The sequence below is a fragment of the Zosterops lateralis genome, assembly GCF_965231275.1.
Source record: "Zosterops lateralis genome assembly, chromosome: 9".
Taxonomy (NCBI): domain Eukaryota; kingdom Metazoa; phylum Chordata; class Aves; order Passeriformes; family Zosteropidae; genus Zosterops; species Zosterops lateralis.
The window spans coordinates 1,721,977-1,737,772 of record NC_139769.1 but is presented as its reverse complement, the minus strand read 5'-3'; the positions used below and the strand labels follow the sequence as shown (position 1 = coordinate 1,737,772).

Below are 15,796 nucleotides of genomic sequence, written 5' to 3'. Positions count from 1 at the left end.
GGATACACCGAGCTGGGATACTGGGATACACCGAGCTGGGATACTGAGATACACCGAGCTGGGATACACTGGAGGGGGATGTACCAGAGGGGGATGCACCAGAGGGGGATACACCAGAGGGGGATGCACCAGAGGGGGATGCACCAGAGTGGGATGCACCGGAGGGGGATGCACCAAGCCGGGATGTCCAGGCCCGTCGGGGTCCAGGGGATGCACAGGCACCTCCAGAACTACAAATCCCAGGGTGCCTCTGGCCGGAGGGGCGGGCGGGGCGCGGGGAGCGGCCGCAGGGTCCCCCCGCCCCGCTGATGTGTCCGGGCAGTGCGGGGGGAGCCGGGGCCGGCCTGACGCGTGTCCTGCCCCGCAGCCTCCCATGGCCTCCAAACTGCTGCGGGCCGTGGTGCTCGGGCCCCCCGGCTCGGGGAAAGGCACCGTGTGCGACAGGATCGCCAGGAGTTTCGGGCTCCAGCACCTCTCCAGCGGGCAGTTCCTGCGGGAAAACATCGGGGGAGGCGGCGGTGAGTGCCCCAGAGGGACCGGGGACTGGGGGGGCTCTGGGGATGAGCACAGGGAAAGGGATGCGGATGGAGATGGGGAATGGTTGGGGATCCGTCTCCAAGCGGGTGCACCACAGGTTGTTGTTTTTTCTTCCTTCCTTCCTTCCCTGGGTTTGGCAGGGCTCATTCATCGCCTGCTCCCTCCAGCCGGAGCTCGCTCGGGGGATAAAAAGTGGGATGTGAAGGCGTAGGGGTTGCTGTGGATGCAAACAGGGAGTTTTATCATCCCTGTGCTGGGTGATCACAGAGAGGGCGGGGTGAAAACCCCTCCTGGGCTCACCGGCTGTTTGCTGTTATCAATAATTCCTGTACCCAGGTGGTGCCCGGGGATGGCTGAGATCCTTCCAAGGGGGATGGATTGGGAAAGGAGCCTTTATCCCGAGGGAAAACCTGCTGGGAATGTCAGTGCTGCTCTGGCCGGGTCCCAGAGCAGGGAGGACATGCAGGAGATGGGTGTCAGTGCCCACCTTGCACAGACACCAGAGCAGGGAGGAGATGCAGGAGATGGGTGTCAGTGCCCACCTTGCACAGACACCAGGGCAGGGAGGAGATGCAGGAGATGGGTGTCAGAGCCCACCTTGCACAGACACCCCTTGCACACACAGTTTTTACCCCCCAGGCAGGACAGGGCAGGGCAGTGCTGTCTATCTCATATCTGATACCCCCAATCCAAACCCCTGGGAGCTGGGAATGTGCTGTGCCTGTGTCCAGGCTCCTAGTCCAGGAGCAGCTGTGCTGAGCCCCAGCTCTGCAGCCTTGGGCAATTTCTTTTCCCCAACAATTAATTCTCTCTTCTGCAAATATGTGAATGGCCAAGCCCTGAAAGGGGGGGGAAAGCTGACTCACCGGTGGAACAGCGTCGATATAAAACAAGCTGAGAGGATTTACAAATTATTTCTATTCTAGGATGGCAAAAAAATAAAATAAAAAAAACGGGAGGAAAATTAGGGAGGGCGAAGTTTTGGAGAGGTGCATGGTCCGACAAGGGTGTTGCACACAGCTCCGTGCTGGTCACTCCTGTAAAAAATTCTATTATTTCTATTCTAGGATGGCAAAAAAAAAAAAAAAAAAAAACAAACACCAAAAAAACCAGGGAGGAAAATTAGGGAGGGTGAAGTTTTGGAGAGGTGCATGGTCTGACAAGGGCATTGCTCTGTGCTGGTCACTCCTGTAAAAATTTCTATTATTTCTATTCTAGGATGGCAGAAAAAACCAGGGAGGAAAATTAGGGAGGGTGAAGTTTTGGAGAGGTGCATGGTCTGACAAGGGCGTTGCTCTGTGCTGGTCACTCCTGTAAAAATTTCTATTATTTCTATTCTAGGATGGCAGAAAAAACCAGGGAGGAAAATTAGGGAGGGTGAAGTTTTGGAGAGGTGCATGGTCTGACAAGGGCGTTGCACACAGCTCCACACTGGTCACTCCTGTAAAAATATCCAGATTTCCTTTTGTAAATAAAAAGGACAATAATGTTTCCTTTAGAGGGAGGCTCAAAATTTGGAAAAATCCCGGTGAGGGTTTTGGCTGGAGGACAAAAATATGGGCTGAAAAGTGAGGAGAGGGGGAACACAGTGAGGCTGCCCCAGCCCAGCTCTGAACCACCAACTGTCCCAAACTTGACGTTTCAGCTCATGCTCTTGCCATAAAACTCCTCTGGGGACACTGGAGAAGCAAGGAGTGTTAGCTGAAGGTGTTTTGGCTACACTCAGACGGAAACAACAGGGAGAAACTGAGGGAAAATTACTCAGCAGGAAACCATCCATGGTTTGCTTCATCTGGCTTGACATTTTGGGTCCCACCTTTGACTCAGCCTCTGTAACAGCTCTCAGTGAGCTCCAGTTATTTGGATTTTTTTTTTTTTTTTTTTTTTTTTTTTTTTTTTTTTTGGTGGTTTTTTTATTGTTGTTATTTGCTTTGGGCGAGCTGTTGCATGACTGTGCTGGGGGAAACGAGGTGGAAGCAGCTCCTCTTCCCAAGTTCATCAGCTGCGTCACCGGCTTTGTGCTTTAGGGGAGCTGGGGCTCTGCACAACCAACAGATTCATTACAGCCTCATCCTCCCAAAGGCAGCTCCAAATCCTGTGTTTTCACAGGGATCTTGGCCTGATGTGTCAATGCTCCAGGGATTTTCCTGCTGGCCACTGCCAGGCATGAAGTGGCCACACTGAGGTTTGGGGCTCAGGGTGCTCCTGCTGCTGGAGGAAGGCTGAATTCCCAGTGTGGAGAGGATTCCAGGCCTCTGCTGGAAGCTGGAGCTGGCAGTGGCAGTGAGGGAACAAAGACTCACTTTAGAGGCAGGTGAAGCAGCTGAATGCACTGCTGGTGCTGAAGGGTTTTAGGGTTTTGAGTTGTGCTCCAGCAACCACCAAGCCCATCCGGCCCTGCTGATGTGTCTCTTAATTAATTCTGTCAGCAAGTGGCTGCTGTGCTGTAGGAAAAGGCCTTTGTGGCACCTTGGGAAGCTCACAGGGTGTGTTTTGGTGGCAGGCAGGGCTGCTGGAGGGTGGTGAGCCATTTCCTTGGGCAGCACTTGCCCCAGAACCCAGGTGGTTATCTCTGCTGTTGGCGGCATCCCAGGTCACAGCAGGACTCTGCAGTTCATTTGCTCAAAATAACTCAATTTCTTGCCCTTGCCTTTGGCTGAGGGTTTTGTGTCTGTCCCACTGCTCCCTTTCAGGTGCTCTGCTGGAGCCAGAAGTGGCTCCTGTCCCCTCCTGGTGACAGATTTCCTTTGTGAGCAGCCACTAAAGTCTGCACAAAACAAAATTCCCTGGGGGATGTGGGCTGTGCAGCCCCACAGCCTTTTCCACACCTCTCCCATTGATTGTGGTCTTTGCTGGCCACACTGGCCTGGTTGGTGGCCAAAGCTGAGCCCAGGGATGCAGCCTGGCAGTTCTCTGCTTTTCCCTGCTCTATCCCAGTGTGTGGGAACAATGTTTTCACTGCAGGGATCTCTCCCAGTCCTGGCTGTTGCCCCCTGGATTTGGGGCCACATCAGGCTCCTGCTGCCTGAAATCACCTCCTGATGCTGAGGGCAGGGTGGGAGCAGCATCTGTGTCAGGAAAAAGTCCCAAAACTTGGGGTGACACCTGTTGTGGCTTAAATGTGGTGGTGCTTTGGTTCCTCATTCACCCCCAGGGCTTCTTCTCTCTGTTAGCTCCAGATTGCCTAAATAATAGGGGGAAAAACACCTCCTGGAAAAGGTTTTGGATAGGGAGAAAGTCTGGGGTTGTGCTGCAGGATCTCGAGGTTGCCCAGAGCTGGGTTTGGGAACAGCTTCTCCTCCAGCCTGGCCTTTGGGGATGGGAACTTTCCTTGGGGCTGGAACACTTCCCTTGGGGATGGGACACTTCCCTTGGGGCTGAAACACTTCCCTTGGGGCTGGAACACTTCCCTTGGGGCTGGAACACTTCCCTTGGGGCTGAAACACTTCCCTTGGGGCTGGAACACTTCCCTTGGGGCTGGAACACTTCCCTTGGGGCTGGAACACATCCCTTGGGGCTGGAACACATCCCTTGGGGCTGGAACACTTCCCTTGGGGCTGGAACACTTCCCTTGGGGCTGAAACACTTCCCTTGGGGCTGGAACACATCCCTTGGGGCTGGAACACATCCCTTGGGGCTGGAACACTTCCCTTGGGGCTGGAACACATCCCTTGGGGCTGGAACACTTTCCTTGGGGCTGGAACACTTTCCTTGGGGCTGGAACACATCCCTCAGAGCTGGAACTGTGCTGCTGTGATAAGGAGGGACAGATCAAGGTCTCCTGGGGGAAGCACAGGGAGCTGAGAGTCCCGTGAGTTCCAGGGCAGATTAAACCCACGGTCACCAGATTAATGGGATGAAAGCAGGACTTTGAAAGGCTCAGAACAGTAAAAAGCCCTTTGCTACCTGGAGGAACTGCAGAGTAAAGCCTGCACCCCCTCTGTGACCCCACAGCACAGGGTTTGGTGCTATAGGGTGAGCCCCAGCTCCTCATGGGGGGATCAGGATCTCCCCAAATCCTGCTCCCATTTAGAATGAGGCCAGGGAGGGCTGCACCAGGGGGGTTTCATAGGGGCAGGCTGGGCAGGGAAGGGGATAGCAAATTTTAAATTTGGAGTTTAAAGTGCCTGGAAGGAACTCCAAGGGCTGGGAGGTTGGGGTGATGCTCTCCAGCACATCCTGGGGGTCTGGAGAGCTCTGCAGGTCCTTCCTGCAAATCTGTTCCTCCTTGGGGAGAGGAGATGTGGCCGTGCTTTGGAGGAGGGAGAAGTTGCAGGAGCTTCACACAGAGAGGAGCAGCAGGAATTGTCCATGACAGAGCCATGGAGAGCTGTCCATCTGTCCTGGGGACGTGGGAAAGCTGCACCCTGAGGGCAGCAGGGCCGTGGGGCTCTGCTGTGTTCCAGACTCTGTTCCCAGCCCCAGCTGTGGCTCGGGGGATTTCTGCCTTTGCAGCTCCAGGCCTGGCTCCAGCAGCCCTGCTGAGCCACAGCTGCTCATTGGGGTGGCCATCTGTCCTCAGGTGACAGCTGGACTTTGTGTGGCCTCCCCCAGCTCCTGGGGTGTCCATCTATCCTTAGGGTGACAGACTTTGTGTAGCAACTCCTGGTCTCTTGAATGTCCATCCCTCCTTGGGGTGACAGCCAGACCTGATGTGGCAGCTCTTGGGATGTCCATCCTTCCCCAGGTGACAATCCCACCTTGCCCAGCTGCTCCTGGTCCCCTGGATGTCCCTCCATCCCTCCATCCCCAGGTGACAATCCCACCTTCCCCAGCAGCTCCTGGTCCCCTGGATGTTCCTCCATCCCTCCCCAGGTGACATCCAGACCCTGTGTGGCAGCTCCTGGTCCCCTGGATGTCCCTCCCTTCCTCCCTGGGTGACAATCCCACCTTGCCCAGCAGCTCCTGGTCCCCTGGATGTCCATCCCTCCCCAGGTGACAATCCCACCTTGCCCAGCAGCTCCTGGATGTCCCTCCATCCCTCCATCCCCAGGTGACAATCCCACCTTCCCCAGCAGCTCCTGGTCCCCTGGATGTCCCTCCATCCCTCCCCAGGTGACAATCCCACCTTCCCCACCTTCTCCCAGCTCTCCCCATCCCTCCCAATGAGCTCATTCCCTGTCAGCCTCTGGCACCGTGCAAACCACGTCAATAAATAGAAAAAAAAAATTACAAAAAACCCTCCTTGTTTTTATAAAATCGGTGCCCTCAGGGCTGTGTGCTGTTTGCACAATCCACAGGGTGTTTTTTCCATCACATCCTTCTCTTTCCCAGCCGGGAATGCTGCCACGTCTGGGCAGTGACAAAGAGCCTGTCATTGACCAAAAGGTGTTTTCTGGCGGCTCCAGCTGGAATTCCCAGCTGGAATTCCTGCCTGGATGGGAGGCAGTGATGGATCCAGGTGACTCAGCCCAGTGAGTCAGAGCTGTCCCTCTCCCAGGCAGGTTTGGGTGCAGGATTCCAAAATCCAGCACTCCTGGCCCTGCTCCAAGGGGGAAGAGGCTGGACACAGCAGGGAAAAAAAAATAAAAATCTGTGTGTTTCCCAAGCAGATTCTTTAGATTCTGGATTTAATGCCTGAAGTTTTATCTTTGATGTATTTCATGTGTCTGTGGTGGCCAGGGGTGAGTTCTGAGCTCACAGTCAGTGTCACTCAGCTCTGCACACAGCAGGGACACAAAACAAACCCTTTTCCTGCTGCACACCAAGGACAACTCTCAGCCCAAAAGCACAAACAAGGGTGGCTGGAGAGACAAAACAAGGATGGCACTTCATAATCTCAAGCTGGAATTGAACAATTAAACCCCAATACACAAACAGAACAAAACTTAGAAAAATTTGAGACCATTTGTCCATTTTGTGGCTATTTGGGGTCTATTTTTTGTCCATTTTGGGGCCATTTGGGGTCCATTTGTTGTCTATTTTATGACCATTTTGGGTTCATTTTTTGTCCATTTTGTGTCCATTTTGTGCCCATTTTGGGTCCACCTTGGGTGTAGCCCTGGCCAGGCTCTTGTCCTGCCCAAGGTGTATCCTAAAGGCCTTTTAATAAATATCTACTTTATTTTAAGCTCTGTCCAGTCTCTGTTCCAGCTCCCCAGGCAGGTCCCGTCCCCACACTCCCAGGGGGATGTGTTCAGGCTGGTTCTCCCCTTAGATCAGATAAATTCTCTCCAAAAATTATTTATCTTGCAAAACCCCCCTCCTGCAGCTGAGGAATTCATCCCCAGGCAGGTGCAGGTGCTGCCCCACTTTGACATCTCTGCCTGGGGAGATGGAGCTGCCTCTCAGCACAGGATTTTTGGGGTTATTTTTAGAGAGGACTCACACTCAGAGAGGGCTGAAATGTGCTGTCCTCACCAGAAAGGGCGCAAAAAATAGATCAGGGAGTTGCTCATTTCTGGTGACAAATGCAATTTCAGCTGCTGAGGGAAGACAGCACAAGAGGGGTCCTGGTCCGAGAGGAAAAGGGGCTGGAGCTCTCCTGGGGCAGGAGCAGGACTTGTCACACACAGGGACGAAGAATATTTGCATTTTCCAAATGTTTCCTTTGTGTTTCTGAGGGGCTGAAAGAAAATCACAGCAAACATCAATCCTGGAATGGTTTGGGTTATAAAGGACCTCAAAGCCCATCCAGTGCCACCCCTGCCATGGCAGGGACACCTCCCACTGTCCCAGGCTGCTCCAGCCTGGCCTGGGACACCTCCAGGGATCCAGGGGCAGCCACAGCTGCTCTGGGAATTCCATCCCAGCCCCTCCCCACTGTCCCAGCCAGGAATTTCATCCCAATATCCCACCTATCCCTGCCCTGTGGCAGTGGGATCCATTCCCTGTGTCCTGTCCCTCCATCCCTTGTCCCCAGTCTCTCTCCAGTTCCAGAAGCAGCTGAAGCTGAGGGATGTGGGAGAGCCAGGCAGGAGCCCAGGAATGTGCACTTATTGCAATTACCACAATTATGTTTTCAAGGACATGATCTTGGGAATAATTTTCTTATCTGAACTTATTTTAAGTGGAGACTGTGAAATCTGTCAGTGCTGGGGATGGGAAGGAGGCTCAGGTGTTTGGGACAGTCCTGACCTGTGCCAGCGTCACCTGTGGCCACATCAGAGCCACCCCTGAACCAAAGGAGCATCCAGGGCTTCTCTCTCCATCAGCTCAGGCCCAACAGGTTCCTGTGATCCCTTCAGTTTTATTTTTCCTATATTTCAGGTTCTGTGGTGGCCAGGGGTGCAGCTCTGAGCTCACAGTCAGTGTCACTCAGCTCTGCACACAGCAGGGACACAAAACAAACCCTTTTCCTGCTGCACACCAAGGACAACTCTCAGCCCCAAAAGCACAAACAAGGGGGGCTGGAGGGAGGGACAAGAAGGATGGGACCTCCCAGCCTGGAGCTGGGATTGGACAATTAAACCCCAATATACAAATGGACCAAAACTTATAAAAGTTTGAGACCTGGTGACCAATTTGTCCATTTTGTGACCATTTTGTGTCCATTTTGTGTCCATTTTTTGTCCATTTTGTGTCCATTTTGGGTCCACCTTGGGTGTACCCCTGGCCAGGCTCTTGTCCTGCCCAAGATGTACTTTAAATGCCTTTCAATAAATCTCTACTTTATTCTCCAGCTCTGTCCAGTCCCTGTTCCAGCTCAGCCTTCCCAAGGCATTCCCCACTCTCAGGTATCTCAGGAATTCCCATTCCCCCAGCCCCAAAAGAGCTGTGTGGCCTTTCCATCACGAGCAGAGCCACTCTGCCAAAAAATCCCCCAGACAGAGGAGGCCAGGCAGAATTTGAGGGGGAGTGATATGAAAAAAAAAAAAATCACGACTATTGGAATTGTCACGATTTTTGCGGTTGTTTGTTTTTTCTTTTTTTCATCTCTTGCTTTTGGTTTTTCTTTTCCTGTCTGGAGCAGAAGCTGGAGCCCTGGCACAGCAGTACCTGGAGAGAGGGCTCCTGGTTCCTGACCATGTCATCACAAGGGTGATGATGACGGAGCTGGAGAAGCGACGGGAGCAGCACTGGCTGCTGGATGGTGAGTCCAGAGAGGGGAAAATTCCAGCCCTCCTTTGGAAATATTCCTTTGTTCCGAATTTTTTGGCAGTTCTAGGTGAAGGAAAAGCCAGGAGGTGCCTTGTTGTGTTTTATCTTATTTTTCTCAGGGTTAAATGCTTGAGATGGTGTTTGTGTTCAGACTCAGATGTTTATTAATTCTTATCTGTGGTACAGTCTCACAAGCTGTGAGTTCCACAGAGTAAAAATGGAGCCCTCTCTCTCTCTCTCCAAGGCCTTTTAAGGATAAACTGTCCAATTATGAAATGACACCTCAATTATTTTTACTTTAACCCCAATAACCAACCACCTGTGGCCCATAATGTGGATTTTTATATCCAATTACAAAACACCACCCAGACCCATGGAGAAAGTGAAAAAGAAGGGCCCAGCCTCTGCCCTAAAACCTCCATCTTGCCTTATATATATTATTATAGTCCAAAACCTTAAACTCTAAGTTTTCCACCCTGTGCTATCACACACTTCTATCCAAACCCCACACCCACAATCCCATCTAAATCTACCCTCTTTCAGCTTAAAGCCATTCCCAGTGTCCTGTCCCTCCACCCCATGTAAAAGATCTCTCTCCATCTTTCCTGTGGGCTCCCTTCAGGTCTCTAAAGCCCCTTTCTATCCAAACCATCTGTGATTCTGGAATTCCCTGCTCCAGCTGGCCCTCCCAAGGAGGACAGGACTGTTTTCCTGCAGTCTCCTTGATGCCCTCCACACAAACCAGCACTTTATCCCCACTCTGTGCACAGCACTCTGTTCCCTTCATGTTTTGCAGCATTTCTCCCTGTTCTGCCATTCCCTGTGCCCCCCTGCCTGTCCCCAGTCCCCTGCTGCAGGCACAGCAGCCACAAACCCGAGCCCTGGGTGTCACATTTTGGGAGCTGCTGCTGCTGCAGGAGCTATTTTTTCCCCACCATATGGTGGAATCTGCCTCTCTCACATCGCTTGTGCCGCAGCGGGGCCGAGTTTGGCTCCATCCTCTCTGCTCCCAAACCTCTCACTGTGATTTTTCTGCTCCTTCCTGAGGTTTCCCTCGGACTCTGGGCCAGGCCAAGGCTCTGGATGGGATCTGTGAGCTGGACTTGGTGATCAGCCTGAACATCCCCTTCGAGACGCTGAAGGATCGTCTGAGCGCGCGCTGGGTGCACCTGGCCAGCGGCAGGGTCTACAACATGGACTTCAACCCTCCCCACGTCCAGGTGAGAGCCCTGGAGCTGCCCTGGGAGCTGTCCACACAAGGGAAACCTCTCCAAAGGTTATTTTTTTAAGCCTTTTCTGCACAGGAGCTGCAATCATGAAGAAGCACCAGGGTAGAAGCGCTGAGCGTGTAATACCTTGTACTGGGGGGAGGAACTCAGGGATGGGTTTAACTGGGGCCAAGGGGGTCTGGCTCTGCAGGTAAATGACACACAGTGTAACAAATCAATAACTCGGGTGGGGAGACAGCTGAAGTCTTGTCCAATCACTTGGGGTCCTCACTGGAACTTTCCAGACTTTTGGGAGAGACCCCAAAGTGCCAGACAAGGCCCAGGGGCTGGAAAACTTCTGACTGACACAAAACTGGGGTTGGGGTAAAACCAATAAGGGTGGAACACGGAACAAACCATTACAACTTATAAAAACAAACTTAACACAAGTAACAAATCCATACATAAAACTGACAAAACCAAAACCACACCACTACAGGGAAACTTCTCCAAAGCTTATTTTTTAAAGCCTTTTCTGTGCAGGAGCTGCAATCCTGAAGAAGCACCGGGTAGAAGTGCTGAGCATCGTGGAGGAGTTGTGCAAAATATTCATGAGCAAAGAGGGGTTTATGCAGACAGACTTTTGGGAGAGACCCCAAAGTGACAGACAAGGCCCAGGGGCTGGAAAACTTCTGACTGACACAAAACTGGGGTTGGGGTAAAACCAATAAGGGCAGAACACGGGTGACATGGGAACAAACCATTACAACTTATAAAAATGAACTTAATACAAGGAACAAATACATACACAAAACTGACAAAACCAAAACCACACCACTACAGGGAAACTTCTCCAAAGCTTTTTTTTTGAAGCCTTTTCTGTGCAGGAGCTGCAATCCTGAAGAAGCACCGGGTAGAAGTGCTGAGCATCGTGGAGGAGTTGTGCAAAATATTCATGAGCAAAGAGGGGTTTATGTGGACAGGACCAAGCTTTTGGCAGCTGCAGGGTGGGTGAGGGGTGGGTGACATCCCTGTGTGGCTTTGTGTCCCCTCAGGGTGTCCCTGTGTGGCTTTGTGTCCCCTCAGGGCGTGGATGACCTGACGGGAGAGCCGCTGGTGCAGCGCCAGGAGGACCGGCCCGAGGCCGTGGCCGCGCGGCTCAGGAAGTACAAAGATGCTGCCAAGCCCGTGATTGAGCTCTACAAGTGAGTGAGGAACCACAGCAGGGCTGTCACAGCAGCCAACAGGGATGTTTTTTAATTTTAGGGGATCCTAAAATTAAAAATTACAGAGTGACCAGGTTGGGAGAGACCTCCAAGATCATCGAGTCCAACCCAACCCAAACACCTCAACTGAACCCTGGCACTGAGTGCCACATCCAGTCTTTGTTTAAACACACCCGGGGATGGTGACTCGACCATTCCAGTATTTTATCACCCTTTCCATAAAAACCTTTTTCCTAATATCCAACTTAAATTTCTCTTGGTGCAGCTTGAGGCTGTGTCCTCTCCTTCTGCCTGGGGAAAGGGACCAACCCCACCTGAGCACAGTCACCTTTCAGGGAGTTGTAGAGAGTGATAAAGTCACCTCTGAGTCTCCTTTTCTCCAGGATAAACATTCCCAGCTCCCTCAGTGGTTCCTCACAGGGTTTGTGTTCCCAGCCCCTCACCAGCCTTGTCCCAAGCCCACACCCCAAAGAGCCCTGGCAGATTTTTGGGGCCAAGCCCTGAGCCTGGATGGGGCCTCTTTGGAGGTAGAAGGGTGATCCAAAGAAATTCCCAGCTCCTGTTCATCCTGCTGAGCTCATCAAAGGGGTATTTTGACCTTGATCTGGGGTGGGACATGCCATGAAAAATCCATCCAGGGCCCTGAGGGGTTTGGGGGAAGCACAGGGGGGTTGGCAAGAGGGCAGGAGAGGGGAGAGACCCCGGAGCTGGGTCTGCTGGGAGCACAGGGGGGTTCCAGGGCTTGTTGTGGGTCACTTTCCCCTGGAATGGTGGGACAGTTGTCCCCTGGAAATGTGGGACAGTTGTTCCTTAGAATTGTGGGGCAGTTGTCCCCTGGCCAGCCTGGGGATGATGGATTGCTGCAGGGTGGCAAATCCACTCCTCAGAGGGAGTAGAAGCCCAGGAGTGTTTTTAAGCCAAAAATTGCCAAAATCGCCCTCGCAGGGGAAGAATTACAGAACCCCAAAACATTTTGGGTTGGGAGGGATCTTAAAGCTCATCCCATTCTATCCCAGGCTGCTCCAAACCCTGTCCAAGCTGCCTTGGGATGGGCTGACTCTGACTTTTCCCACTTTTTTTTCCAGGAGCAGGGGCATCCTTTACTCCTTCTCTGGCACAGAGACCAACAAGATCTGGCCCTACGTGTACACCCTGCTGTCCAGCAGGATCCCACCCATCCACCCAGAGGAGGAGCACTAAACACCTCGTGCCAAGGACCAGGATTTCATTCCATGGTGGATTTAGTTCCCAGTGCAGTGCCAGGGCTGTGCTGGGTTTGGGTGGTGATGATGAAGTGGGTGTTGTTGGTGGATACCAGGTACAGCCAGCATCAGATCTTTGTTTAGAAGGTCAAATCTGCTGGAATTAGGAGGGTTTTTTTCCCCCCCTCTTTTGGGGCTATGGAGTTTTCCTGCCTGTGGTCCATCCCGGGTTGGTGATGTGACCAGGGCTTTGGTCATTCCAGGTTTACACAGCTTTGCCATGGTGTCCTTGCCATCCCTTTCCAGCCCCCAGTCCCTGGCTGAGCCCACATGTGCCATCCTGTTGCTCCACAGGACCTTTTACTGCTGAGGCCTCTCTAGGCTGAGTTTTTTTAGGTTTTTTTTCCCTATAAATTATTTTCTATTAAAGGTATTTCTCAGAGAAATAAAAACTCTAGAAAGCGATGCTTAGCCCAGCGGGAATTTTGGGAGCAATGTGGAAAACGTGTTTTCTACAAAGCTGAGAGATGTGAGGATCACATTTCCAGCATTAATACACACAAAAGAGGCAAAACATTGGAGGTGAAACCCTCCTTGGTACTTTATCCACAGGGAGAGCTGAATTCCTGTTTTTCCCTGTTAGGAAATTCCTGAATTTCCCTGTTAGGAAAAAGCTGCTGTGCAGGTTTTTATGGAATGCTGTGAGGATGAGCAGGATCTGGGCTGGGCATGAGCTGCACTCCTTTGTGCTTTCCTGGTTCATAGCTTTGAATACTCCAAGCTAGAAATATCCTAAGAGTTTCTCCCAAAGATTTATCTCCATTTGTGCTTCGGTTTTGGGGAGAAATCAGCTCATCCTACCCTCTGTGCTGCCTTTGTCCCCCAGGTCCCCTGGCCAGGGGGTCCCTCCTGCTGCTCCTGCACCTTCCCCAGCAAAGTGAGTCCCTCCCCAGGAAATCCCAGAGCTCTTTCCTCCCTCCCTGGCCACGTCCAGAGGTTTTCCCATAATTTCCAGCATCCCTGGATTGTGTTTGGGGCCAGATTTTCCTCATCTGGAAGTGCTGTCACCCTTTTTTTTTGTAGGATGCAGCACCCGAGCAAAGGGGACAATTCTCGTCTCCTTGAGTTGCCTTATTTTATAAACTATATATTTAAGGAAAAAAAAATTATAACAACAAAATGTGTTATTTGTAAAGGTTTAAAACAAACAAACTAACTAACTAAAAGTGCTGAATTTTAGCATCACCTTTTGGGAATTGTGCATGGAGGTGCTGGATCCACAGGGAATGCTGCTTCTCACAGGAGAGCAGGAATTAGCACTGCCTGGCACCTCTTGGATGAATCAGAGCAGCTTTTTCTGCTGCTGGATGTCCCTGGGTTCATTTTTCCTTGGAGAGAAGCAGGGAAAAAGGAATGACCACATTTTTTAGGGAATTTTTTTTCCCCATATGTGAAACTTCAGCACCTGCCTGGGTTTATTTATCCCAGCCAAGCAAGGATCCTCTAAAATTAAATTTGCTTCATCCTGGTTCTCTCTCCCCAGGAGAGGAGTGGGATCACTGCCCACATCCCCCTGCTCACCCCTGCCTGGGGGAGAGACCAAATTCCTGCTCCAGGTGGGAATTTTTGGGGTGGGAACACAGGGATTGCCAGGTCTCACTGCTGTCCCAGGAGGCCTTTCCATTCCCCAGTGCTGGGAGGCTGCAAATCTTCCAGCCGGCACTGAAATCCTATTTCAGAAAGATTTTGGGATTTTCCCATGACCCTGGGATGAAAGTCTGGGCTGGTTTTAGACACAAATCCAGAAATAGCCAAAACTTGTGCGCTGCTTTCTTTGGAACAGCTTTTGGGGCAGGAGGGGAGGAGATTTTTAATGGATTTATTTTATTTTTAAGCTATAAAAGCAGCTGAGTGCCAGGCAGAGGGGCTGATCCTTTGCTTTGCCTCGTCCTCTCCTTGTGTCCTGTCCTTCCCTCCTGCAAAATTCCTCCTGAAGAGAGAATTCCATGCAGCCCAGCCCAGGACAGGCCTGCAGATGCCTTTTCCAAGCTTTGAGCCCTTTAATGGGTGTAGAAATCCCAAATCTGTGCATGCACCCAACCCCTGGGGGTGGATTTTTCTACCAGACCCTTTGCATTTTCCTGAGACCAAATTCCAGCAGGGATGGGGGGCCCCTTGCTGTAACCGCTGTTGTGCTCTCCTCCTTTTTTTTTTTGGTATTTTACTGTGAATCCTGAACCTTTTGTAAAGCCACAGCAAAATTTTGTACCGACCTGAGATACTGTGTGGAGGGAGGAGCTCCTCTCTCTCCCCCCTGGAATGTTGTGCTGAGTTTTCTTCTCTTCCCAGAGTTTTCTTTTTCTTTTTCTTTTTCTTTTTCTTTTTCTTTTTCTTTTTCTTTTTCTTTTTCTTTTTCTTTTTCTTTTTCTTTTTCTTTTTTTCTTTTTCTTTTTCTGTTTATTTTTCTTTTTCCTTTTCTTTTTCTTTTGCTTTTTCTTTTTCTTCTTCTTTTTTTTTTCTTCTTCTTCTTCTCCTTCTTTTTCTTCTTTTTCTTTTCCTTCTTCTTTTTCTTTTCCTTCTTCTTCTTCTTTTTCTTCTTCTTCTTTTCCTTCTTCTTCTTTTTCTTCTTTTTCTTTTCCTTCTTCTTTTTCTTCTTTTTATTTTCCTTCTTCTTCTTCTTTTTCTTCTTTTTCTTCTTTTTCTTCTTTTTCTTCTTCTTCTTCTTTTTCTTCTTCTTCTTCTTCTTCTTCTCCTTCTCCTTCTCCTTCTCCTTCTCCTTCTCCTTCTCCTTCTCCTCCTTCTTCCCGGAGTTTTGTTCCCAGTGACTCGCTGTGTTCCTGCTCTCGAGATGTAAATAAAGGTATTTTTTGGTTTTTTTCTCTCTCTCCTGCTCTCCCTGTGCTGGCAGAGTCTCTGTGGGTTGTTCCTCGCCAAGGCAGCAGGGCAGTGGTGACCTGGAGTTTCTCTGTGGGAGCTGAGGAGGAGGAGAGGGATCAGAACATCCCTGACTGAATGTGGAAAACCTCAAAAAGGGTCTTGGGTTTGGGATTTTGGGGTCTTTTATCTGATATAACCCAAAATATTGGTGAAAAAGCCAGTCTGGATGAAGGCATTTGTTCCTGCCCTCCCGTCCTTATCCCAGAATCCCAGACTTGCGTTTGGGTTTTCCTAAACTTGTCCTGAAGGAAAATTAATATGCATTAGTTCTCATAAATTCTTACAAAAATCCTACACATATAACTCATCTAAAAATTTCTGACAAAAATACATTATTTTTATTATAACTAAAATTTAACTAACCTTGTCAAAACCAATATTACTGAACTATAAATTAAGTACTAAATATCTTTCCTTACTAACTAACACAAACTTATTTTTACTAACTTTCTAACACAAACTTATTTTTAAAACACTTTTAAACCCTCTATTTATTTCAAACTAAACTTACTATTTCTACTTTATATCTAAATAGATTTATATACCTCAATTTCTCAAAAAAAATTATAAAAATTTAATGCAATCTTGACATCTTTAAACACCCCTGGGCCTATTTAAAGAAACCCCAAGAAAATTTATTCCCCAA

At 50.3% G+C, this 15,796-nt stretch overlaps 1 protein-coding gene across 2 annotated transcripts; it reads left to right on the top strand.

The window, feature by feature from the left end:
- The first annotated feature begins 339 nt into the window (after positions 1-339).
- On the top strand, positions 340-15,415 carry AK4 (adenylate kinase 4). Of its 2 annotated transcripts, XR_014590752.1 has the most exons (6): positions 340-518; positions 8,450-8,569; positions 9,625-9,797; positions 10,872-10,990; positions 12,097-12,329; positions 15,122-15,415. XR_014590752.1 is itself a non-coding variant. In XM_083867967.1 (5 exons), exons 1-5 carry the CDS (start codon positions 374-376, stop codon positions 12,209-12,211), a joined length of 672 nt encoding a protein of 223 aa, XP_083724093.1. In that variant the 5' UTR covers positions 340-373; the 3' UTR covers positions 12,212-13,159. The 2 variants fall into 2 exon arrangements, 1 of the variants encoding a protein (XP_083724093.1); XM_083867967.1 differs by lacking the exon at positions 15,122-15,415 and having other exon boundaries at positions 12,097-13,159.
- Positions 15,416-15,796: the final 381 nt, after the last annotated feature.

Excerpts from the sequence above, each read along its gene's own strand:
- AK4 (XM_083867967.1), top strand. The coding sequence starts at position 374 with ATGGCCTCCAAACTGCTGCGGGCCGTGGTGCTCGGGCCCCCCGGCTCG. Across the intron at positions 8,570-9,624 it reads GCAGCACTGGCTGCTGGATG|GTTTCCCTCGGACTCTGGGC; the intron begins GTGAGTCCAGAG and ends CTCCTTCCTGAG. Across the intron at positions 10,991-12,096 it reads CCCGTGATTGAGCTCTACAA|GAGCAGGGGCATCCTTTACT; the intron begins GTGAGTGAGGAA and ends TTTTTTTTCCAG.